Source organism: Plecotus auritus, assembly GCF_963455305.1.
Source record: "Plecotus auritus genome assembly, chromosome: 3".
NCBI classification, from domain to species: Eukaryota; Metazoa; Chordata; class Mammalia; order Chiroptera; family Vespertilionidae; genus Plecotus; species Plecotus auritus.
The window spans coordinates 207,409,254-207,435,583 of record NC_137772.1 but is presented as its reverse complement, the minus strand read 5'-3'; the positions used below and the strand labels follow the sequence as shown (position 1 = coordinate 207,435,583).

Sequence of the window (26,330 nt, the reverse complement as noted above, 5' to 3'; positions counted from 1 at the left end):
ATGGATTCAGTTGATATTTTTGAGCATTTCACCCCAGAGCAGCAGAACATACATTTTTTTCAAGTGCACATGGGCAAATTATTTAACCTATTGTAGGCCAAAGCATCCTATTTTATGAAGATGAGAATTATTTTTATCTCATAGAATTGTGAGGACTAAATGATTTGATGTGTGTAAAGTCTTAGAACACTGTCCAGTACCTGGTTAGAACTCAATGGTTACTTATTTTTGCAAGACTTCATTTTTGTGCTGTAAAGTATTGAATCATGGAGTTGGGAGTAACCACTAGAAATTACTTAACCTGAGGCAGGTGAATTTCTAAGACACCTAAGACAGATGAATAACTGTTCTTAATCCCTACTGCAATTGCTCAGCAGTGTGGGATTTAGTTTGACTATCAAGTAATTCCTCCTCTGTTTTATTGGTATCTGTCTTGCTCTAATTTAAAAGCTAATTTTTCTTGTAGCTTCTTCACAGATGTAGGTTCAACAATCATTTAAATATATACAAAGTCCTAGATACTGTTAGTATGTTCTAGACCAGTGGTTCTCAACCTTTCTAATGCCGCGACCTTTAATACAGTTCCTCATGTCGTGGTGACTCCCAACCATAAAATTATTTTCGTTGCTACTTCATAACTGTAATTCTGCTACTGTTATGAATCGTAATGTAAATATCAGTGTTTTCTGATGGTCTTAGGCTCTACAGCAGCGGTTTAGAAGTTAGTCATGGTGTCACCTCATTTTTGGCATAGCAATAATGTAGACATGTTGCTCAGGCAGGTCTGTCTGGTTGTTGTTTTTTTTTTAGTAGAATCTTTTCCTGAATTACCCACCGCTGCCTAATTATACTCTTTTTAGCAGAGGCCTTTAAAAATTCTTTTAAAAAGTAATGGATAAATTACACCAAACTTTATTTGCAGTGAACAATATGAAAAGAGAGAACACATTTCAGAATTTGCAAAGCTGGGCTATTATCAAGACATAGGAACATAAAAACTCGTTTTCAGATCAAAGGCTGTTTGGGAATTTGTATGACTTATTTTGTGACCTTGACAAAATAATTTCATTTATGGCTAATGTTTGAACTTCCACATCGGTGCACTTCTTCTGGGAGATGGAGTTATTGCATAGGCAATGTGCTTTGAAATGCAATGTAATTTAAGTGAGGGCTTTCATTAACTGAAAAGTTGAGATGCCAAATATGGCTTCTCTTGAGGTTTTTTTTCAGTGGGATGTATTTCTCAATCATTGTTTGAGTTGGGTCAGAATCAGCATTGTTCTTACAAGTTGGAGATAGTATACAGCTTTTTTATTTTGGTTTGTTTTATCTGTCTTTGTCTTCTTTGAAAAGGATTATTTCCATTGAATCATTTTCCAATAGTTACTATCTTCTTTTTAGCGCTGTAGTTTTCCTACTTTAAAAGGTAAAATAGACAATAGAATACATAGACTTGTAGAATTTTAGAATTACCCCCTATATTTTTTACATGCTTGAGTTTACGTTTTCGGAATGCATTCATAAAGGATGAGTTGGAATATGACTGCCTGAAATCTTTGTGGAGAGGGGGAGGTGAGGAAAGGGGAAGGAAAAGTGTAAAGGGATGGACATGTAGGGACAGAGCACACTTGGAGTTGCATGGTGGTTCCAATTTGGATGGATTTGAGAGAATACAGAGTGGAGGGGTAGGAATGAGACTAATGAAGATAACTAGATACATTGTGATGTGTCTTATGTGCACGACAAAAGAAAAGTTGGTCTTTGTTGCCCATAGGTGATAGGGAGCTGTTGATATGATTTAACCTGAGAACTAATATGATTATATTTGCATTTTAGAACTATTGCTCTGGTGGCAGTGTAGAGAGTGGATTGCAGTGGAGTAAATCTAGAGCCAGCTATAACAGAAGCACGATATCTGCCTGGGGATAACATATTTATTACTATGGAGTCACTCTTGACAGTTTTCTCTAACCCAGGCCCTGGCAGAGCAGGGTTTTGAAGAAGAAAGTAAAAAAAGTTTAGAGTTACAGATGTACCAAAAGGAGGGTAATAAAAAGAGAAAGGGAAATATAAGGTGGATGCCAAAAATAAAGGATACTTACTTGAAATTTTTGTATAAAGCTGGTACACATTTTCGGCATGCTCCAGCATCTATAGTGTACCTAGTTTCTGCATAGGTAGTGCTAAAACCACCTCTTGACCTGTAAGGGGCCTTATAGCCTTTCAAAATAGAGAATGCAGAGTCAAGAATTCCGTTCTTTTAATGGTTTAGGTTTCTCTTTTTCATTTTTAATGCGTTTATTTTGACTTTAATTTTAAAAGGATATATTGCATTTTATAAATATTAAACTTTCTAAATACAGATAACATAGAGAAACCAATTATAATAGTTAGAAAAGCATTGATTTGCTACAGTATTTTTCAAAATATTTATCCAGCCCTGACCGGTTTGGTTCAGTGGCTAGAGCATCGGCCTGTGGACTGAAGGGTCCTGGGTTCGATTCTAATCAAGGGCATGTACCTTGGTTGCAGGCACATCCCCAGTAGGGGGTGTGCAGGAGGCAGCTGATTGGTGTTTCTCTCTCATCGATGTTTCTAACTCTGTATCCCTCTCCCTTCCTCTCTGTAAAAAAATGAATAAAGTTAAAAAAAAAAAGATAGCCATTTGAGAAATCTTGAAAATTAAAAAAAATAATAATAATTATCCATGTGTGAGTGTATGTGTGTATGTTTAGGTAGTCAGGTTATTAGTGCATGTTTGATAATGTAGTCTACAAGATCAGGCTGTGTTTACAACTTTTCCCTGAGGAATGTTAGCTCTGTATATAAAAAAAAAAAACTGTGAGTGAATGTCCTGGCTGGTGTGACTAGTAGGTTGGGTGTCGTCTCATGCATGAAAGGTTACCAGATCGATCCCTGGTCAGGGCACATACCCAGGTTGCAGGTTTGATCCCCACTTAGGGTACTTACGGGAGGCGGCCGGTCAATGTTTCTCTCTCTCCCTCTCCTTCCCTTTCTCTTTAAAATCGATAAAAGCAGCACTAGCTGGTTTGGCTCATTGGATAGAATGTCAGCCTGCGACTGAAGGGTCCCAGGTTTGATTCCGGTCAAGGGCACATGCCCAGGTTGTGGGCTCGATCCCCAGTAGGTGGTGTGCAGGAGGCAGCCAATCAATGATTCTCTCTCATCTTTGATGTTTCTATCTCTCTCTCCCTCTCTCTTTCTCTCTGAAACCAATAAAATATATTTGATAAAATCGATAAAAACATATTTTTAAAAGTAAATAAATAGAAAGGTGAGTGAATGGAGTTGAGTATTTTATACCTATCTTGCTCAGTTGAGAAATACCTATTCAACCTGTTAGTCTCAATTATTCAACAACCTGCCCTAGAAAGAGGAATAATAATGGGGATAGAGGTCGAAGTTATCTAATTGTCCCTTTAAAGAGAGTTTGGGAGCTAAGTAACAAGGTAAAGCAAAATATTCTAGGCCAGCAATTTTCAACCAGTGTGCCTCAAGAATTGTGTGTTTTTTTAAGAGACAGGATGGGAAAAGAGAGAGAGAGAAGGAAAGAGAGAGAGAGAGGGAGAAACATTAATTGGTTGCCTTTGGTAGGTGCCCCAACCAGAGGTTGAAACGGCAACCTGGGTATGTGCCCTGAATGGAATCAAACCCACCACCTTTTCGTGTATGGGACAATACCACAGGGCCATACTGGCCAGGGCAATAATTTTTAAAACATGCAATACCTGCCTATTTAGTCCGGGGCACTGACCTCTTTTTCCTTAAATTGTTAAATTAAAAAAAAAAAAAAGACAACAGCAATAGCTATCTGGTGTGAATGAATCAAAATTACACTTTTTTTAAAGTATTCCTTTTGTTTTCCAGATCGGCAAAAAATATATTTTTTGGTGTGCTGCAGAATTTTAGTAATTAGTTATGTGTGCCATGAGATGAAAAAAGGTTGAAAATTACTGTTCTAGTTTAATTAGACTGGACTATTAATGTACTCTTTATTAATAATTATTTACTCTAGAGATTATTTTTATAAGTAGTTGTTTTATAGACTACTTTGAATATTTTTTGCATAACAGTATTTCTGATGAAAGAGGATTTCTTGATATTGTATGTGAATTCTTCAGTAGTAAGATAGGAAAACACAGAGGGACAAATATACATTGCAAGGTTAGTGTTTATTCCTGAAGGAGGAGGGAAACCCTGTTATATATAACAATTTGTTTCACAAAATTTAAGCCAAGTATTGCAGAATGTTTGGATTTGTTAAATGTTGAGAAGAGAGGAGGGGAAATATATGTTGGGGTTGTGGGGGGGAGGGGAGAGAGAGAGTGAGAGAGAGAGAGAGATGAGAGAGAGACACATTGATTGATAGCCTCTCAAATGTGCCAGACCCCGGGCCAGGATCCAACCTACAACTCAGGTATATGCCCTTGACCAGGAATCGAACCTGAGACCCTCGTTGCTGGGGCTGATGCTCCAACCAATGAGTCACACTGGCCAGGGACAGCTGTGAATATTTTTAAGGATATGATTACCAGAAGATACTGAAGAGAGATTCGGAGAGTAATAGAACAATTTCTAGATTGCATATTGGAAAATATGGGTTCTCTTCCCAACTCGGCTAGTAATCAACTTTGAATCTTGGCAAATCCCTGTTTTAAGTGGGTCTTCTTTGGTATTCTGATCATGGTCCAGTTCTCACTTTACATATTCTTTTGTGTTTGATCTCATTCACTTTTATGACTTCACCTACCATTTATGATCCATTGGTTTTCAGTGTAGTAAAAACGGAATCTAAAAATGAAGATTTGTCCTGGCCGGGTGACTCATTTGAGTGTTGGAGTGTCATTGTGTACACCAAAAGTTGAGGGTTTGAACCCCGGTTGGGGTGTGTATGGGAAGCAACCAATCACTGTTTCTCTCTCTGTCTCTCTTTCTTTCTCCCTCTCTCTCTCTGTCTCTTTGTCTTTCTTTCTCTCTCTCTCTCTCTGTTAAAAAAATCAATAAACAGCCCTGACCGGTTTGGCTCAGTGGATAGAGCGTCGGCCTGCAGACTCAAGGGTCCCAGGTTCGATTCTGGTCAAGGGCATGTACCTTGGTTGTGGGTACATCCCCAGTGGAGGGTGTGCAGGAGGCAGCTGATTGGTCTTTCTCTCTCATCGATGTTTCTAACTCTCTCTCCCTCTCCCTTCCTCTCTGTAAAAAATCAATAAAATATATTTAAAAAAATCAATAAACATATCCTCAGATGAGGATAAAAATAAATAAAAATACTGACTTATGATAATATTAGTTATTGTAATAAAAGAATCTAAATTTTAGCATGCTATAAAATCTTGAAGGATCCTCTTTGTGTTTATTCATTTAAGTGTCACAGTGCTTTGAGGAAGTTAATAAAAGGGTTTTAATGTATTTACAGAACATCAGCAGACATACTTTAAAAAATCATTAAAATATAATTTTCTTAAGAGCTTCATTCATTGTTAAACTGCATCTATTTTTATATATTGGTCTGACACTGAAATTCTAGAAGCAGATAAAAACAACTTTTTTTTCCCCAAATAAGGAACTAAGATAGTCCTTTGACCCATCACAGTGATGTTCAGGTAAACAGATGTGCTATGATGATCCATAATTTCAATTTAGAAAAGAGGGGACCACTTCGCTACCGTTATTATTAATTTTTAATAATGAGAGATCACTTTTTTTTTTTCTGTATCATCTTGTTAGTGACTGACTACGGGATTGTCATGGTCACTTTCTATCCTTATTGCGACAGTGCCTTGCTCAACGTCACTTTAGGCAGCACAAAATAACTGGGTTCTGGTATTGCCAATGTCGGCATGTATTCAGGAGGTCTCTCCTAATAAAACCAGGTCTGATGTTTCTTCAACAGAAGCATCAGTATGTTTTCCTTTTAATAACCATAGTCACACTTCTCACCTTAGGTGTAATATAAAAAATGTTACAATTGCTTGTTCCTAATTTACTCTCGTTGGCCCTTCACGGTGGGACTGCTGGTGCAGACCTTTCACCAGAATAGAAATGGAGAGAAACCCCTCCTTTTCTCTAATGACTAAGAGTCAAAACCAGCTTTCTTCATTTTTACATAAAAACAAGTCTCTAAATCCCTACCTATTTAGACATCCTTCCTAATCATAATCACCTCTCCCTGCTCAGAGTGAACATTTTTTTCTCCTGCTAGAGTATTTAATTTACACACAAAGCAGTACATATTTTAAGAATTTCATTTCTACTCTTTTGTTTCCTTTTTATTGAATTTATTGAGGTGACACTAGCTATCAAAATTATCCAAGTTTCAGGTGCATCATTTCAGCTCTTTAGAATAAAACAGAAGTAAAAGAGCATATTTCTAAAAGGGATTTTAAGTAAATTGAAGAGAGCCATGGCTGAAATGTTGGCCAGTGTTTGGTGTAGACAGTGAAAAAGAGCCCTTTTCAGACTGCACTTAAGGTGTTTGACTTTGTGGCTTTTCTTTGGGTAAAGTGCTCTTAGACATTCCTGTTGGACACTCACTAATCTCGCATTACTTGTGTGCACCCCAAGAAGAATGTGCATGTGGTATCTGTTGGGGTCATTTCTGTTTTGAACCACCGATGGCTGTGCTGCACCAAGGCTCTGGGGCGTCTTGGGGAAGCCCATCAATCTAGGGCTGGTGATGGTAGAGGGTTACTGATTCTCTCAGCTTCTCCTGCATCAAGTTCAATAACTGCACTGAATTCTCTGCGTTTGTCATTTGAGATGTTATATAGCATGAAATGTGTTCTAATCAGAAACTTGTAAGTAACGGAACTGAATTTACATCTGACTAGTTCAAAACTGATCTTCATTATCCTTTTGTTACTTCATGCTTTCTTAATGCACTCTTATCCACAGGATGAAGATACTGGAATAAAAAGTAAAGTCCATTATATTGCCAAGGAGATCATGAGCTCAGAGAAAGTGTAAGTATCTAGTTTATGATTCAGAAGACTCTTTGTTTCCCCACTGACTAATTTAAAACATTTCTTTCATTGCTGTTTTTTACAGGTTTGTGGATGTGTTAAAACTTTTGCATATCGTAAGTATCTGCTAATATTTTCTTGAAGTCTAAAACTATCCTCTTTTACATCTTTTCCTAGCCACCAAAATTTTCAACATAACTTAAATATACTTGAACTAATATGTATATACATGTATGTGCTTTCTAATATATGGTTTTATTTTTAAATACAGAAATTTTCTGAAATGTGTGATATAACCAAATGATTTCTGAAAAATAGAGAGCCTTTATAACTTTATCTCCAAAGTCTTTATACTTTCTAGCTTCATAATAGTTTTCAAAGTGATAATATTTCTTCTTGGACATTTGTACAAGTCTGCCATCAGTAGAATTTTGTATTAGCAACTCATGACAGAATGTCATGATCAGTGTTCAGTTCTGTTCTTCTCTCTGAATAAGCTCATAAAAAGAGACTTAAAATAGACATTTTTACAACTAACTTTTTACATTCTATTTTCAGTTTTTATAATTGTCAACTTGAACAAACCTGTTGGGAAACAATTAGGATATGAGTCTGGCTACAAGTTCATTTTTCTCATGCACTCCTCTGTATCTGCAGGTTTTTACAAGTTTCATTACTCATTGGCAGCTAAAGTGCTTTTAGTATTACTTTATTCCAATTGTATTTTGGCAAGATATTAAAACTTAACAGAAGAAAGGGATAAGGTAGAGGAAACAATGAAAAAAAGAAATTGAAGTGAAACTTTACTTAGATGGTGTAATTATTAACATCATTGTAAACTTAATTGCTGAGAAGTGGTAGGCTCACAAACTATACACACATTTATGTCTCTGCTTTTAAAAAGTACTATTTTCAGTCTTCCTTTTAATAGGCACACATGAAAAGTGGGTTTCACTTGGTGATTCACATTTACCAAATGATTCCCTTGTGTTCTATACTTGGTACAACAGAAACATGGAGGGCTAATTCCTGTGTGAAAAATATCTAGCTTTAGAAACATTTTCTAAAATAATTCTTAACAATACTAATTTGTTTTGTGAAACTATTTCTCTGTAAATAGTTTCTCACAGAACTCTTGACTATATTGGTAACTTTTCTTTTGTAATTCATTAAAGAATTATAACAATAGTAGAGTAGGCCTTCCCCCAGCTGCTGGCACCGGCTTCCCTCTGGCACCCAGGACCTTGGCTTCACTTCAGCCGCTGGCAGGCACTCGGGACCTGGGCTTCCCCCCGCTGCTGGCAGGCACCTGGGACCCGGGTTTCCCTTGCAGCACCGGCTTCATCTGGAAGGTCATCCAGAAGGACAATTGGCACATTACACTTTTATTATTATAGACTAGAGGCATGGTGCACGAAATTCGTGCACAGGGGAGGGGAGGGTCCCTTAGCCCAGCCTTCACTCTCTTCAATCTGGGACCCCTCGGGGGATGTCCGACTGCCAGTTTAGGCCCAATCCCTAAACCAGCAGTCAGACAACCCTTTGCAATCTGGGACCGCTGGCTCCTAACTTATCGCCTTCCTGCCTGCCTGATCGCCCATAATTGCCTCTGCCTCGGCCCCTGCCACTGTGGCTTTGTCCGGAAGATGTCCGGTCTAATTAGCATATTACCCTTTTATTAGCATAGATTTGCTCACCCAGACACCTGATAGACATGTTTAAATAGGACTTCTTCAAGGAAATTTTAAGCATCTACAAGTCAATTGATAAGCTCTATAGTTAATAGAGGCAAAACATGTTATGGAATCAAAAAGACTTGAATTTGAACTTCAGTGCACTATTTCAGCTAATCTTGCATGGAACAGGTGTTGAGGATTTCGCTGTGAATAACACAGAGTCCCTGCCCTCATAGGGCTTAGAGTCTAGTGCAGCCGTGGGCAAACTACGGCCCGCGGGCCGGATCCGGCTGTTCTATCCGGTTCTCTTGCTCTCCCCTCTGCTCCTTTACTTTGAATTTATATTAGTTCACACAAACACTCCATCCATGCTTTTGTTCCGGCCCTCTGGTCCAGTTTAAGAACCCATTGTGGCCCTCGAGTCAAAAAGTTTGCCCACCCCTGGCTAGTGTCTAGTGTACTGCTTCTCACACTATTGTGAGGGACAGGATTTAAAATTTTCCCATCCATGGTGGACCAGAACTTTTGTAAAATACAATAAAAATTTCATGGCCATATCAAATTGATATAAAAGTTTTATATTCCTTATTCTTACTTTCTGACTAATATCTTTGCTGACCAATAACAACTCGTGGACTATACTTTGAGAAGCATTGACTTGGTAGATTCTGTTTCTTACCAGCTATGTGAATTTTAGAAAGTAGTTTAACCTTTTGGATCTAGCTTTTCTCATTTATAAAATGGGGATAAAAGTACCCATCTTTCCGGTTGTGAGGACTCAATGAAATAAGATGATGTGAAAGAGTCTAGCATTGCACACAGTATACGGTAGATTCTCAACTTACCTTTCCATTAACCTCTTCCATCTTCCATTTTAAGAGTATCAGTGAATGGGAAGCATTCATTCTATTTCCACACAGTTAACTTTTCACTTTTTCTAGTGCCATTCCCCCCGCCCCCCCAATACTAAAATTTCATTTTAATGAAGGAAGTTCTGATTCTAATAGGCAGGGAGGCAATTAAAAGCTTTACCAGTTTATTTATTTGGTTAATTAAAAATATATGTTCTGTTCTTACCTATATATTTTTTAAACAAATCATAAAAATGGATAATCAGACCAATTTCCCTAGATGGTATTGGGCTCTTCCTAGCTGATGTTGAACAGAGTGAGTCATTCATAACGCACATTAACTTGTATATTTTCAAAATCTCCTAAGCCTTTAATGTCAGGGTGAGAATAGATCATCTGCTGACCTCATGTTAACATTCTGTCTGGTGTGTGCAAATGTCAACTCAGCAGAACCCAACTCTAATGGGTGTCTTAACAACAGGGCATTAACCACGTGTGACCCTTACTAGGAAGGGCTTGTGACGGATAATGGGGGTGAAGCCAAGGGCACCTTTCTTCCTTCCAATATTCCCACCATGCCATTAAAGCTCATTTTTACTCCTCTACCAAAAGTACCCCATGACAGTAGCACAGGGGTCCTTTAACCTGAGTCCTGCTATCTGATTTCATCTAAATGAGTTAACTTCTGTTACATGATAGAATATGACTGATTTAAAATATGTAAATAATATGTTTTAGATAATCCAGTGGGTGTTTTTTGGAAATCAGCCAGCTATCTAAGTGGCTTGGAAGAAGCCATTGTTTCAGTTATACATAATTTCCCATGAATAGTTTTCCATATTAGAGTCTAAAATAGGTTAATAGGTCTTTCTGTGATGACAGAAATGTTCAATATTGGTGTTGTCCACTATGGCAGCCATATCTAAAAAAAAAAAAATGTTAATATGTCCCTGTAGCTTACTAACACTTCTTTATTCGGAATTTTGTAAATAACTAGGTGAAATAGATCAGAGGAAAAATTTTTTAATCTAAGGAATCTCATCATTTTAGTTATTACACTGAGAGGAAATAGACTTAGGTGAAAGGCACACGGTTTAAAATATACTTAAAATTTTAAGAGCCAGTATACTCAGTTGAGGGCTTTGGTTCATCTACCTGATGTTTGTGGGGGGAAAAAAAGTTGCACCTGCAGAGGCAGTGGCAAGACTTTATAATTACTGTATCATGTGGTGCATACTCTTCAGTATATACCATGAGCTCCTGAACTTTGAACTGGATTTCAAAAAAAAAAAAAAAAAAAAGGTTAAATGTGCATATTGTCTCCAAGTAGTGCTATCCATAGAGCTGCAAAAGCCAGAAAACTAGAACTTGGTCTTCATTTCTCCATATCACTTATTTCTCCAGCCCACCCATAGCAAATCCACTGATTCTACTTCCTCTTTACTTTCACCAACTTATCAAATCTCTTAATCAACAGCCTCCTAATTGGGCTTCCTATTTCCATTCTTACCTCCCTTCCAATCTGTTCCTTATATGATTTTTTTCCTTATAAAATTTTAAGTGATTTTCCTAAAATATAGTGTCCCCCCAAAAATGTATACACGTACCTTTGAATAATTATAAAGGCAGTGTTTATTAAAATACATTTTTTTTTCAAAATTGAGCTGTCAGCTGTTGAAGTGTGTATACATTTTTGGGGGGACACCCTGTATAAATTAGAGCATGCCACTCCTTTGCTTAAAATCCTTTAAGTGATTCCCAATCCATTAAAAATAAAGTCTAAGCTATTTACCACGACCTATAAGTAGGACAGCCATATGTCTTTGTTTGCTTTTCGCAGTCCTGGTTATTGTCTTGGCATAATATTAATAGAACTCCTTTTCACTGTCAAAAATGATCTGGTTTGGACAGTAAATTATGGCCCAGCCTATTAGGTTCTGTGGCCTCTGGTAATGAGATGAGACATTGTGGAAGGGTGGCATTCTCGAACCATTGACCATATTCTGGTCATACTGGTCTCCTTTCAGTTTTTGTTTAGCACTTAAGGTTATTCCTGCTCAGAGCTTTGGCTAATGATGTTTCCTAGAATGTTTGTTCTTCTTTCATTTTGTTCATAGCTAGTTTTTTCTTTATCCTTCCAATCTGGCTTTAAAGTGACCTCCTTAGAAAGCTCTCCTGTGACCATCTTTCCTCTTTAACTCCCCTTGTTTGTTTTCTTCTTGGCCGTAAATATATAATTTGTATACTTGTTTACCTATTTAGTGTTTTCTCTACTAAAATGCTATTATATTGTTTATAAATGCACATTTTAAAGATAAAACACCTTAGACATCTAATATAATTAAGTACAAATGATACAATGTGTTTTTTGGTTTTGTTACCTTATTTTTGCTCTCTGGTGGGAGACTGATTTAATAAACAACTCTGTACATTTATTTTGTAAATGTCCAGGCAGCATGATTAAAAATATATTTTTAAAGGGAATGATCAGAGCTTGGAGGACCATTGGACATAGATGGATTGGTTAAGTAATAGTTAAAAGGTACTAGTAATGAAGTATCTGTTTCACTAATTTCTTTAGGTTGGGGGGATACATTACTTTGAAAATTTGAGAAGCTCTCAGTAAGTCCGTAGAGTTGGCAAAGCTTCTTAGACATCTAGATGTGTATTATTAGTGAATAAAATATATATTTTTTAATGCATTATTAAAAGAATAATAGAAGGCTTTCTCATAGAAGCCTCTAGTTTTTCCCATGTTCTGAATACACCCTATTTTTTTTTAATCTTGTGAACCATTTAATTATCATTTAGTTTTAGTTGTAAAGAATCCTCAAGTGTCTACTGACATGGTTTCCAAACCTTCACTTTTGAGCAGCTTCCTTTATGTGAGGACTGTCCTTCACTGAATGAAGTTCTTTGTTAAGGGCACCTTTGTCTCGCTGCTGAGATGTGAGTTTCCCCACCTTGGTTTGGTATTTTCTTCACTTCATAGGCCACTGTTTCAGAGCTTCCAGGAACTTGTGGATCTTAAATGACGTTCATGTGTTCATTTAAATTAACCAAAATCTCTCCTTTCATTAAATAAATGGCCTTCTAGTGAGTACTCTCTATGTGCCTTTTAACACGCTATGTTATATAAATTATTATTTTAATCCTTATAACAACCCTATCAAATAGATGTTATTTTTATTTTTTAAATGAAGAAAGTAAGCTAAATGCCAAAAGTAACCCACTACTAAATGGCAAAGCCAGATTCTAATTCAGGTCTCTCTCAGCCCTTGTACTTAGTGAATTGTTCAGAATTTGATTAAAAATTGTTTCCTGAAATCTCTACCATACTGGAGAGGGTATAGATGTCTTTTAATATAGAAGCTTTGTTTTCAGAATTCTTTCTGTTGGCCCAGGAAATCATATAGTATTTTATCTTTTAAAGCTAAGAATGAAGGTAGATATTGATTATTTAAGATATATTATGATGATTACTTGTTAATGTTATTAAGGGGGTGGAGACTTGGGATAAAGGATTGATGTCAGTCTTGTTTTACACAGTTTTGCATTGACGATTATGCACAATAATAGACCTGAGCATATAGAGAAGTAGAAATACTTTCATTGGGCAAATATTTTTATTTAAAAACAAAGTCAACTTGTTAATATGGGGACTTTCCCCCACTGCTTTTACTTCATAATTTCACACTCATTTCTGCATGTTTATCAAAGCTCTTTGACCTTAGCAGCTGCTTTGCTTTTGCTTATATGAAGTGATTTTTAATGCCCTTCATGAAGGCAGGGAGCCCTGCAGAGCTCCTGTCTGCCCATCTGTCCATCTGGTCTTTGTAATTCATTGTATCCTAGCAGTGGTTAAGTAACGCCCTAAGGTCAGGAAGCCCAGTCAGGACAGCTGGTAATTAAGTCACTACTTCTCTTTGACACTGGAGTTATAAAGCCTGACCCGAGGAACAAGGCCATCTGTTTGGTGCATCATTGCCTTAGATGTTCATACTTAATTTTATTTGCATTGATTTTTGCTGAGTTCTTACCAAAGTGATCAGAGTTGAACTAAAGCTAGTGTGTTCATACCTCAAAGGAGCTGAGTTTTTTAAGTTGACCTGGTCCTTATTTTAGGTTTTCTGGGAATTACGAAGAAAAATAGTATGATATGTTTTATAATTCAAAAACCCATTTCTATTTCTAAAAATTCCAAATTGAACAAGCATGTGGTTATTGTGCCCAGAAGCTAGAGTGCAAGTGGTTCGGTGGGTTTTATGTTAGAAGATTAGACTGACGTTATGTAGTTGATATCAGTAAACTCTGTCACCTTATCACCCCTTTTATTTTAATTACCCAGCCTTTTCAGTGTGAAAAAAGTATATCTGGATCTAATTTTTGAAGTGCCAGGCCTGTGGTCTTGCATCCTCACTGATTTAGTCAACTTAGATTTTTCTGCCCCAAAATAACTTTACTACTGGCTTTTTGAGCATCACACTTTCCCAAATTATCCTGGATGTTAGCATTTAGAAAAATAACTAGACACATCATCCTTTTTATTTTTTTTTTTAAAAGGTATTTCCTCCTTTCAGTGACACCAGTCCTAGAAATAGTTGAGGTTCATGAAGAGCTAAGAAGTTAAATATTCTGTGTGTCATTCCTGTGTGAACATCTCGCACTGGGATCATAGTACATTATTTTCAGGGGATGGTGACCCAAGAGGTGAGGGAATGAGATTGAGGCCAGGGCTGCCATGCATAGTTATGAAAGCCATGAGTTGTGAGTAGGGCCTTTGGTGTAAGTTGGATTGACCTGGAATGAGGGATGCTGTGCCCTTTTTCATTTTCAAAAAGGTACCACAAGGACCAGTGATTGCCCTGGTAGTGCTTGCTTAGAATATGTAACTTTCTGAGTCTCTAGGGACAATTTCTAGCAGATAGCTGGAAATTAATTCTCTAAATCCTTGTAGTTTCTATCCAGTGTCCTTCATTTGCTCTTTTAATTATTAAATTTCTGTTTTATTCTTACAGGCTAATTTTTAAAAAAGATATTATGGGCCATTAGTTCATCCAGAGCTGCCTATGCCATCCACTATGGTACTGGGAAAAGGAAAGTTTTGCCTAGTAATGCGATTGGGGCCTCCAATTAGAGGCAGCCGTCTCACTGGTCAGCCCAGTGTGGATGTATTTGGCTGGTCTCTGTTGAATGTGTCTTACATAAACAAGTGTCCTTTTTGGCAATGGTGGCAGTTGTGTGGAATGCAGAGTCTGGCAAAAGCTGTGTCAAACAGGGTCCTTAAGCTAGTTAGCAGCTAATGTCTACTGTCACTGTCATAACTGAGGAAATACCTTCCAACTGGAAAATAAAGGTCACCCTGCTTCCAAGGGACAAACATATTCATCATTTAGTCTACCAGAAGAAAGGCCAGTGCTTCCTGCTTTATTGAACAAGGAACTCATGTCTAAATTATGTTAATTGTTAAACTAGTAAAAAAAAAAAAATACTATAGAAGATGTTTACTTCTTGTGCTTTGAATACATTTACAATTGAGGAAGTAATTCATGATATATACGTATATTCTAATGTTCTGCATGATGGAAAAATCTAATGACTTTCAAAAGTGTTAAGTAGCCCTATTTTCTCTTAGTAAATGTGAGTGCTGATAGAAGCAAGCTGTTGGGAGATGGAATTTGGCCTATATCCATTTAGTTTCTGGAGATGTTTTGTGTGGTTTTCTGGATTAGAGTTTATACAACTTAGGAGTTCTTATTTTCTATTACAGTAATTAGTTGTAAAAGTAGTTCTTTAGTTACTGGTGTAAGTAGATGGTTCCTTTGGGCTAATGTGACTATTGGGCAGATAAAGTTAGTCCCAGGTACTAAGGTAGAAGTTAAGGTGTTTGTTTTTAGCATTTGGTTAGCAAAAGAGGATTTGTCTTATCTAAAATAGCCATACCTTAGAAAAGGAACCCTTTTATGTACTTTTAAATTACATAAGAGGTTTTTATCCTTCACAAGAAGCATAAGAAATACTTATGCTTACTATATGTATGTTGGAGGAAGGTGTTGAAGGACTCGGGAAAAATCAGTATTTTGTTTGTTTATTTGATTGGCCCAGTGAATCACTGAAGGGAAAGCAGGTGGAAATAAAGGCAATGGAAGATAAAGTCTGATAGGGAGTCTGTTTTATTCAACCATTGCTTTAAGGTTTTAATTAAACCTATTGTTTCTAAGAAGGAACAGTATTTGTTTTTGAATCCTCAGGATTGTGGAAAAGATTCCACTATTGTTTTACTTATATCTTGAGGCCTACCCTCCAGGGATAGTGAAATCTAGACACATACCAGCTAATTTGGATGTAAACTGTGTATATACTGAAACTAAACAATAGTGACAACAAAGTCAGACTTCATATTCTAAATGTTATCTGTTAAATAATATACAATTTATACCTAGATGAAGTACTCCTCAATTTAAGAAATTATCTATTATCCTAAATATGACAGAATTTAGAAGGTGAATAAAAAGATTTTCCTGAGGCCCCTCTCAGAAATTTTCAACTATATCTCAGTAGCTAGAATTAGATGGGTCATATGGCCATCCCTAGCTGAAAAGGAATCTGAAGAGAAAGCATTTTTTAGCTGGGCATATTGTCCTTCCCTCCCTGAAAAACAAAAACAAAAGCAACCTGGAAAGAACATATTACATTCATTGTTAAGAGACTGTCACTGGTTTTCTTCAGAAACTTTATTTCTGCCTCAATCATACCTAGATTTCCCTCTGATATACTATTCTGGACAGTTTAATTTTTTTCTTTTAACCAATGAATGAAAAATGTCCAACAAAATGAAACCTTTCTGTAAGAAAATCATTTTGTTCAAATAACTTTGGTACAGATTAAATGCATTGTTATTTGGCTTTATTAATAATGAAAAAGATGAGGAAAATGAAGGTAGCTCAAGGAAGCACAGTAAACCAAGAGTGAGTGCGGGCTTAGATCCAGTATTCTCTGATTATCAAGAATGTGTCATCCTTCACATGTCTCACCTAGAATGCTCCAGTTGTTGGGAAATGATTACTGAAAGTAGACAAAGGGATTCTTCCAGAATAAAATTAGCTAAGATTTCCTGGAGGCTTTTAAAATAGATTGTGTTCATATTGCAGTATTGGAATAATTTTAGACTCTACTTAGAGTTGCAATGCCCTTGAGTATAATTGGAGAGCAAACCAAAAGATTTAAGAGCAATATCACACAGCCTGCTTTAAAACCAAATATCTACCCCAGTCACTTTGTATTAAAAACACAAAACAACAAAACTCTCTAGGTAAGTGGGATAGAAGGAAGTGGATACTTTTCAACTTCTAATTCTACAAGGGGAACACAGTTTTGCAATTTTTGTTGTTTTAGGGAATACGGTGACTAAAGGAAAAAGTTTTTTCAGGTTATATGTGTGCGTGTATTGTTTTTCTCCTCTGAACTGTAATAGGATTTCCGGGATGCTGTTGCCCATGCTTCCAGACAACTTGGGAAACCAGTGATTGAGGACCGGATCCTAAATCAGATCCTATACTACTTGCCTCAGCTGTACGAGCTCAACCGGGATCTCCTGAAGGAACTAGAGGAGAGAGTGTCGAACTGGTAAAAATGAGCTGACCTGCTTTCCTTGGGTTTCCAATTTTAGATGAAGCTGTAAGCCAAAAGGGCACATAATCAGCTAATTTAACTTTTTATAGGTGACCTTGATATCTCTAAGATTTTTGAGATTGAGGGAGTTTAGTTGATATTTTCACATTGGAAAACATTTTTTTAATGTTTTATCTATCTGTTCTGGAGCCTCAAGTCATGAAATTCCCTTGTGTTTTGGAGAAGAGGCCATTCACTGAGATAAATAGATAATTTGGTTGGTTGGTTTAGAAAATTTGCATGTGTCTGACATCATTGTAGATGCTGTAGATTTCAGGACAGATAAAGGATATCAAATAGTCAAGAGCTTCCATTGGGTGTAGAAACTTTGGTGACAGCTTCAGAAATGTGTAGAAAGTTTGGTATAAGGCAGCCTTGGGCAAACTACGGCCCGCGGGCCGGATCCGGCTGTTCTATCTGGTTCTCTTGCTCTCCCCTCCCCTCCTTTACTTTGAATTTATATTAGTTCACACAAACACTCTATCCATGCTTTTGTTCCGGCCCTCCAGTCCAGTTTAAGAACCCATTGTGGCCCTCGAGTCAAAAAGTTTGCCCACCCCTGGTATAAGGGAATGAATTTTTTGTTGAAATCCATAGGGAACCCACAATGATTTGGATAACAAAACAGTATCACATACTTTTATGATCACAATTTCCCTCTAAACTCTCTTTATATATAATCCAGAAAAAAACCACTGCTTATTTTAGAAATATCATGTCTCTGCTTGTTTGGGAAAATATGCTAAATAAGCAATTAATACTTAGCAGTAGTTTACAAGTATAAAACAAAGTTAAGGTCTGAGGAATGACTAAAAGGTAGTTTTTAAAGTCATGGTAGAAAGAAAATGTATTTAAAGAGCTACTCTACATACTTAAATCATTCTTATAAAAATCAGCTTTAAAATAATCTAAAGTGACCTAGGATGTGCATATTTATGCAAGCAGGGGAAGCTTAAATATCTTTTTTGCTTGTACTAAAGTTTTCTCAGGTTTAGATCTATAGATGTTCTGTGTTAAAATATTAAGCATCCCTAAGAGACAGACTAACTTAAGGGACAACTAGAACAACTCTGACAAAAGCTGTATTTATTACTAACAAGGGATAAGATATATCCTACTTATTAAAATATTTTTAAGGGTTTTTTGAATCAAGACATTTTTTGGTGTTAATAGACTTTCTGAAATAACATTTATTTTATACTGGCTTTTAATAACAATGATGAAACCTTTCATTTCTGTGTTCAACCAGTTTTGAATACCTACTATGTGCTAGTCAGCACTCTAAACATGCTAGGCATATCACAGCACACAAAACATATAAGCCTCTTGCTCTCATGGAGCAAACATTTTAGTGAGGGAAGCACCAGACAAACATACCAGAAACAAACAAACAAACAAACTGGGTAGAAGCAGTTTCTGATCTGCATATATGTAAAATAGGATCATGTGTTAGTGAATGAAGATTGGGTGGCTAAAGAAGGCCCTCTGAGAAGGCAGCACATTGAAAATGACATCTGACCAAAAAGGAGCGGCCAGCCTGGGTTCCATATCTCCAGGATTGTGAAACCATTAGTACAAGTTTTGAAAGTGGTTTGGATTCTCTGTGTCAAAAGCCTATGAAGAAAGCCAGTGTGGCTGGAGAGTAATGAGGAAGAGGAAGAGAAGGGTAAGATGGGTCAGCAAAGTAGGAGCAATGGCACCTGTGGGGCTTTGTAAGCCTCTCAAATAAGGAGTTTGTTTTTCTGCTAGAGCCAAGGAGGTTATTGGAAGTCACATGATACATGTTTTTAGACTCTGGTTGCATAAAGAATAGCATGGTAGAAGCAGGGAGACCATCTTGTTGGCAGAATACTGGCAAGATGTGATGTTGGCAATGGAAATGCTGAAGAATAGGCATTTGTGGATATGTCTCACAAGAAGAGAAAAGAGATAAGCTGATGCTTGAATATGGGACTCTGCTCATTGGACATGTTTTGGATACATTAATGATTCTTTATATTTTTGTATCTTTTTATCTTTAGGACAGAACAACAAAGAATTGCTGATATCTTTGTAAAGAAGGGGCCATATCTAAAAATGTATTCCACATACATCAAAGAATTTGATAAGAATATAGCTTTGCTGGATGAGCAGTGCAAGAAAAACCCAGGTTTTGCTGCTGTTGTTAGAGAATTTGAGGTATTTTTGCTACCATCTAATGTTGAGCTTTTGTTTGTTTGCTTTAAAGTTTTAATCTGCAATCATTGAAAATAAACCTTGCAAACAAAAAGATATTAAAATATAATCCCTTCAAAATCAAAGAGGGAGTTGAAGAAATTCAATAGAACTCTAACAGTGTCTACAAGATTTAATTTTAGAAATCTGTTATTGCACATTGGAATATTTTAAAGTCTCTTTTTTGTGTGTGGTAAAATATACAAAAAATGAAACTTAACCATCTTAACCATTTTTAAGTGTACATTCATTTTGTTATGCAGCCAACCTCCAGAACTGTTTTCATTGTGCAAAACTGAAGCTATACCCATTAAACAACCACTAACGCCCCATTCTCTGCTTCCCTCAGCCCCTGGCATCTACCATTCTACTTTCTGTCTCTGTGAATTTGACTACTCTAGAGAACACTTCTTATTTTTAACTAAACCTTTCCTTTATTCTTATAACAACTAATCTATAATTATGATGGAAAATATAATTTTCCCCTTTAGATAAATAAATAACACAGTTTCAGTGTCACCGTTAAGAAAAATGAATAGTATTTTTATTGCCAAAGCTTTGTGTTTTGTCTCAAAGCTGTGAGGGTACAAGCCTGATTTGGTTTGTTATAAACTGATGTAATGCTTCTTTTAAAAAAATAATTTTTAACTGCAGTTTTACTTAAGTCTTCTCCCCTAATTTTAGGTAAAATTACTATATGCTTTTGTGATTATTTTTCTCTGCTTTGAAACTAAAAATTTTAGTGAATTCCAGTCACACAAAAATAGAAACATTTTAGCTGTATTAGGATATTGCTGATTTTGCCCTGGCTAGGTAGGTCAGTTGATGGGAGTGTTGTCCCGATACACCAAGGTTGCTGGTTTGATTTCTGGTCAGGCCACATACAAGAATCAACCAAAGGATGCATGGATATGTGGAACAACAGGTCTCTCTCTCTCTCTCTCTCTCTCTCTCTCTCTCTCTCTCTCTCTCTCTCTCTCATCATTAAATAAAAATTAAAAAATAATAAAAGGAGCCCCTCAGGAAAAATAAAAAGGTACTGCTGGTTTCTAATTTGTACAGTAGGCAAGAAAATAACTAGGTCATGTGTTAATTTTTAGTCTGTAAAATATTTACCAAAAATAGTTTTATCAAAAAACAATTCAAATGAAAACCAACCATTCCCTTTTCTTTCTTACTTCTAATGTACTTTGCAGGTTTCAAATGGCATTGTAAGGCAACACAATTAAAAAACAAAACAAAAACAAGACTGTGTAGAATTAAATATATTTTAAATTAATAGCATGTGTGCTTTTAAAAAAACACACAATTAAACTTTAAAATTGTAGTCTTTTTTTACTTCCTTTTTACCTTTCTGCTAATGTCTTCATACTATTAAGAAAGGAAGTGTGATGTACATAGTTATGGAACTGATAATTGACCCAGGTTTTCATCGGGTTCAAGGAGTAGTTCTGTTGCTTTAGCAGGAAAAAACACACCATAAGATGGGAAAGTTAGCCGTTTGGGTTAATGGTGCTTGCATGATAGATGCTTTCTTAACATGCATTATCATATAATTTTAGAATTATTTTGTGTACCAGAACTTGGAGGTGCATATTTCGAAAAAATAAAATAAAACAATCTGAACAAATCCGGGAAAAAAAATAAAAGCAGAAAGAAACTTCTTCCCCATCCACTTGAACTGTATAAGAAATGCAGGATATCATTGGATGAGGGACATTTTCTTTTTTGTGTGTGTGTGCTTTAAGAGTTTTCTTTTTTGTAAAAGAAAAAATACATTTTATTGATTTTTTACAGAGAGGAAGGGAGAGGAATAGAGAGTTAGAAACATCGATGAGAGAGAAACATCGATCAGCTGCCTCCTGCACACCTCCTACTGGGGATGTGCCCCCAACCAAGGTACATGCCCTTGACCGGAATCGAACCTGGGACCTTTCAGTCCACAGGCCGACGCTCTATCCACTGAGCCAAACCGGTTAGGGCAGATGAGGGACATTTTCACTTGGCCATTGTGATGCCACCTCACAATAAATACCTGTGTTGGAGAATGGGGTGGGGTTTAGGAATGGGCAGACATGTCTGTTGTACACACCAAGAAAAGCGCTTTAAAGGCAGAATCAAATGTCCTTGCAGTTAAATCAGAATGGTTCTGAATCAAACGTTTCTATATCCACTGTGATTTGGGGGCTGTCTCTTATAGTCAATCATTTAAGAAAGAGTTTTACATTCTTCAGACTTACTAGAGAAAGATGCTTAGCAAGGCTACTTTTCAGGTTATCTTTAATTTCTGCATTTCTCTGCAGTATGACCCATTGTTATGAGTATATTGATAGGCCCTGATTATTATTTGAATCCATTTCCCAGTAGGTTATTTCTGCCAACTTACTTTGGGGGCCATGCATTTTCTTCTTATTCAAAGGTTTTGTTTATGTTTATGAATACACTAGCAACCCAGAGCACAAAATTCGTGCACTGGTAGGGTACCTAGCAGCTGCATTGGCAAATGCTCTTCTCAGTGGCAGCTACTGAGTAGGATGGGCTCCAATTGGCCTAAAATGCAGCCACCACTCTCTGTGTGTGAGGGCTGTGAACAAGTTTTCCCTGAGTCAGTGATTTGAGAGACTTATTAACCTACTAGAGGCCCGGTGCATGAAATTCGTGCACTGGGTGGGGGGGTTCCCCCAGCCTGGCCTGTGCCCTGTGCCCTCTCACAGTGTGGGAGCCCCATGATCGATTGCCCCAAAGAGTTAGGCCCTGCCCACCCATCTGGGGGTCCTCGATGGATTGCCCCAAAGAGGTAGGCCGGAGCCAGAGGTCCCGCCACCGCGCATGCAGAGTCAAGCTCCTGCCCACCCGCGCGCGCCCACTGCGCACGCAGCCTCCTGGTGATCGCTCATTGCAGTGTGAGAGCGTCACGACATGAGGGCATGATGACCACATAGGCTTTTATTAATAGGATGAGAGAGGGTGGGCAACGTAGTGAATTGGCTATAGTTTCACTCTCAGCATCACAGGTACAGCTTAAAATAAAGGGAATTTCTCTGTGAATTCCCTTCTAGAGCTGTTGGCTATTTAAAATTTGCCTTCCTCAGCACCTGAATCTGCTTCTTAGAAAAATGCTTGTATTTACATTGGATGCCTTTTCCTTTCAGATGAGCCCACGCTGTGCTAATCTGGCCCTCAAGCACTACCTGCTCAAGCCAGTTCAGAGGATCCCCCAGTACAGGCTGCTGCTAACAGGTGGGCATCTCTGGCAGTTTACCTCTCCTTTTCCATCACTCCAGTCACCCCTATACCTAATATATGGATTTATAGATTGTTTAGAACCCTGCATGTGCATTGCCTGAACTTAACTTCTTTTCGTTCTTTGGTCATCCTTGTGCGCATTCTCTGCTTTGGGCATTTAATATTCCTTTTGCTCAGAACTTCTTTTACCATCCCATTCCTACAACCCTGCATCATTTTACCTGATTAATATTAACCACAAGGAAGGTACTATCCCAGCCATTCAACAATGAGGTTTAGAGGGTTATTCCCACATATATTGAAATCAACTATCATGGCCTCAGGCACTTCAGAGGGTTGTAATAAGGCAGGGGTGGGAAACATCCAAGCCTGCAGGCCATCTAAGGCCCTGCCAAGGCATTAGGGGTAAGTTAATGAGATGTTTGACCAAATATAGCAGACTCATTTTTAAGTTGATAATTTTGTATGGCCTGCAAATGATGTTATAAATATCTAAAGGGCCCTTGGCAGAAAAGATTCCCCACCCCGTTATAAGGAGAAAATTGCTTTGGTGAGTGTGTTCTAAATTAGCCCTCACTGCTATTAGTACTTAGTAGCAGCAGTGTCCTTATCACCATCATCATCAACATCATCATTATCATCATCCTTTGGTCATTGTCTATACCCGTGGTCGGCAAACTGCGGCTCGTGAGCCACATGCGGCTCTTTGGCCCCTTGAGTGTGGCTCTTGCACAAAATACCACGGCCTGGGCAAGTCTATTTTGAAGAAGTGGCGTTAGAAGAAGTTTAAGTTTAAAAAATTTGGCTCTCAAAAGAAATTTCAATCATTGTACTGTTGATATTTGGCTTTGTTGACTAATGAGTTTGCCGACCACTGGTCTATACCTTCTGCTTGACTGAGCTTCAACATCACAAGGCTGTGCCTATTTACTTTCCACTCTAATAGTAAAAAGCGGGGTGGGGGGGGGTGTTGGAATTTTCAAAAAGCTCTGATTTGACCGAAAGCACACATTGTGCTGAGGACTTTGTATTCATTTACTCGTTAAATCTTCACCATTGTTACCGATGATGAGACCTCGGTTTTTGTCTTCTTGAGGGAAAGATTTCAATCAAGAGACAAAGTGTAAAAAAGAGAGCAAGAATTTATTGACCTCAGCAAAAACATAGGACAGTGAAACAAGGAGCATTTCTCCCCTGGTTGTGTTGTAAGTGGTGGGTGGGCGGGAACTGCACCAGGTGTCTGACAGGTGGGGTCAGATCAAACCTGGGTTCAGCAACCTCGGTACTTGGGTTCTGGATAGGAAAGAATTCAGAGCCAAGACTCAAACTGTAAGAGAACATTTATTTGGTAAATCATAAAGGTAGAAAAAATAATTCCTAAAAGAAATGGGCTTAGGAAACAAGTTATAGAGGTAAAGAAAAGGGCCCTTGAAGCTTGTGAGTGAGGAAGTTAGTATTAATGTGCGTGGGGCTGGGAGGTGTAAGGGAAGGAAAGAGGAGAAGGAAAGATCTGTGGTGTGCTCTCTGGAGGGAGGTCCTCGTCCTAGGGTTTTAACTTCCTTTTTGTTGTTTTTTGTTTTGTTTTTTAATCCTTACTTGAGGCTATTTTTCCATTGATTTTTAGAGAGAGGGCTAGAGAGAGGGAAAGAGAAATATCAATGTGAGAGAAACACATCGATTGGTTGCCTCCTGCATGAGCCCGGACCAGGGCCAAGGCTGGGGAGGAGCCCGCAACCAAGGTACAGGCCCTTGACCGGAATCAAACCTGGGACCCTTTGGTCCACAGGCAGACGCTCTATCCACTGAGCCAAACCAGCTAGGACACTAGGATTTTAAGGGTGGAGATTTTTAAAAAATATATTTTTATTGATTTCATAGAGGAAGGGAGAGGGAGAGGGAGATAGAAACATCAATGAAGACAGAGTATCATTGATCGGCTGCCTCCTGCACACCCCACACTGGGGACTGAGCCTGCAACCCGGGCATGTACCCTGACCGAGAATTGAACCGCGACCTCCTGACTGTGACCTCCTGGTTCATAGGTCTATGCTCAACCACTGAGCCAGGCCGGCCAGGCAAGGGTGGAGATTTTAAGGGAAGTCCCAGGGGAAGATTTCAAAAGAATATTCAGCAGTTTTCCAGGTGTGTCCTTTCAGGGTTGTGGTCTCCACTGATTGATGGGTCATCACTGGGGCAGGGGGACATTTTTCAATGCAGCTGGTCATGACAGTCAGCGGTGGCTGGTTTGATAGCTTATTTGGGCCTGGAGCTGAAATACAACTGAGGCATAGATGTTATCTCTAAGGAGGAAAGGTCAGGGGGTCCAAACTGCATGACCACTGATATGCTGGGGAGGAAAAGTCACCCTGGGATCGAGGTCCCACCCTACGATTGATGGTTCTTTGCTAGGCACCTGGTGCTTTTCCACCCTGGTGACCTTCTGTACCTGGCCCATCACCCTTTCTCTGCTCATATCTAACTGCCTACAACACTTGCAGGTCTCATGGGATCCCAGAGGTTAGGGGATACGTGCCTGTGCGGGAAGGGGGCGGGGAAGGGAATGGCACAGGTGTGGTGCTTCCTGAAGGGAGAGCATCCTGGGACCTTCATTTTCAGGGCCTTCAAAGTTTGGACGTTCAGGGATGTCTTAGGGGTAGATCAATAGAATATTTATCAGCTTTGTGATGTACCAAAATGAAATTTATTCTCTTAATTTGTCCTTGGGTGTGGTTGGCAAATGGCACTTAATTGGATTTCTGTTATCTGTCTCTCTGAGGAGGAGGATTTAAACTATTTACCCTCTGGTTGGGGAGAAGTACAAACTATTTACTCTTAAGTGTCCTTGGTTTAGGGAATTTGGGATTAACTAGGTGGCTGCAAACTGCTGTTTAACTATCTGTCTCAGTTTCCCTATTCTGCTAGCCCTGAAATTTTCCTAGCTTCTTGCTATTTTTTAACACCATAACCATGCATATATCACAATATATTATTTACATAGATAAAATAACAGGCTTTTTAGAGATTAAGTGGTTTGGTATCACAAAAAAGTTAGTGAGATCTCAGTACCAAGCATAGTATCCAATACATACTACTAGGTCCTCAGGAGTATTTGCTGAATATGCAGTGACTTAATATACATACATAATGTGCCTTAAGAATTGGGTCAAAATGGATAAGAATACTAAAATGCCACCACTATTCTAAATTCTATCTGTTGTAATTTTTCTTTTCTTTTTAATGGTTTTATCTGTTGTAATTTTATGTAAATAGATTTTGAGGTTCTTGTTTGCTATCAGTGCAAGGAGTGCATGCTTTTACCCTTAATCTAATCTCTTTCTTTTAAACCTAGGGCTAAATGGAAGTAGGTGAATCCTGGAAAGCCAGGATTTCCCAATTTCCCTTTAGGCAAAGGCTTTCTGCCTTCCAAGCTGGCCTAGAGAAGAACAAACTGATGATAAGGAAGGCCTTGCCTTCCAGCCCCAGGACTTGCTTCTTTAGATGTTTCTACTTAATTTGAATTTCTAACTGTGAATTGGACTCTAGATTTTTCTCTGGAATGACCTAAGGCAAACCAAATAATTTGAGGATATCCTGTCCATCTGTACTTTTCTTTCCCCTGTGTTTGGACGACACAGGACAAAAGGAAGTACCCATGCATGTGTTGTGTTTTTGCTAGATAAATTCATTGC

At 38.0% G+C, this 26,330-nt stretch overlaps 1 protein-coding gene across 1 annotated transcript in view; it reads left to right on the top strand.

The window, feature by feature from the left end:
* FGD6 (FYVE, RhoGEF and PH domain containing 6) overlaps positions 1 to 26,330 on the top strand; it is a 121,469-nt gene that overhangs the window by 59,210 nt on the left and 35,929 nt on the right. The window contains exons 5-9 of the mRNA XM_080660255.1: positions 6,916 to 6,983; positions 7,069 to 7,099; positions 16,985 to 17,136; positions 19,203 to 19,359; positions 22,548 to 22,635. Of these exons, the coding sequence (XP_080516381.1) occupies positions 6,916 to 6,983; positions 7,069 to 7,099; positions 16,985 to 17,136; positions 19,203 to 19,359; positions 22,548 to 22,635 (496 nt within the window). The remainder of the gene's footprint in view (positions 1 to 6,915; positions 6,984 to 7,068; positions 7,100 to 16,984; positions 17,137 to 19,202; positions 19,360 to 22,547; positions 22,636 to 26,330) is intronic.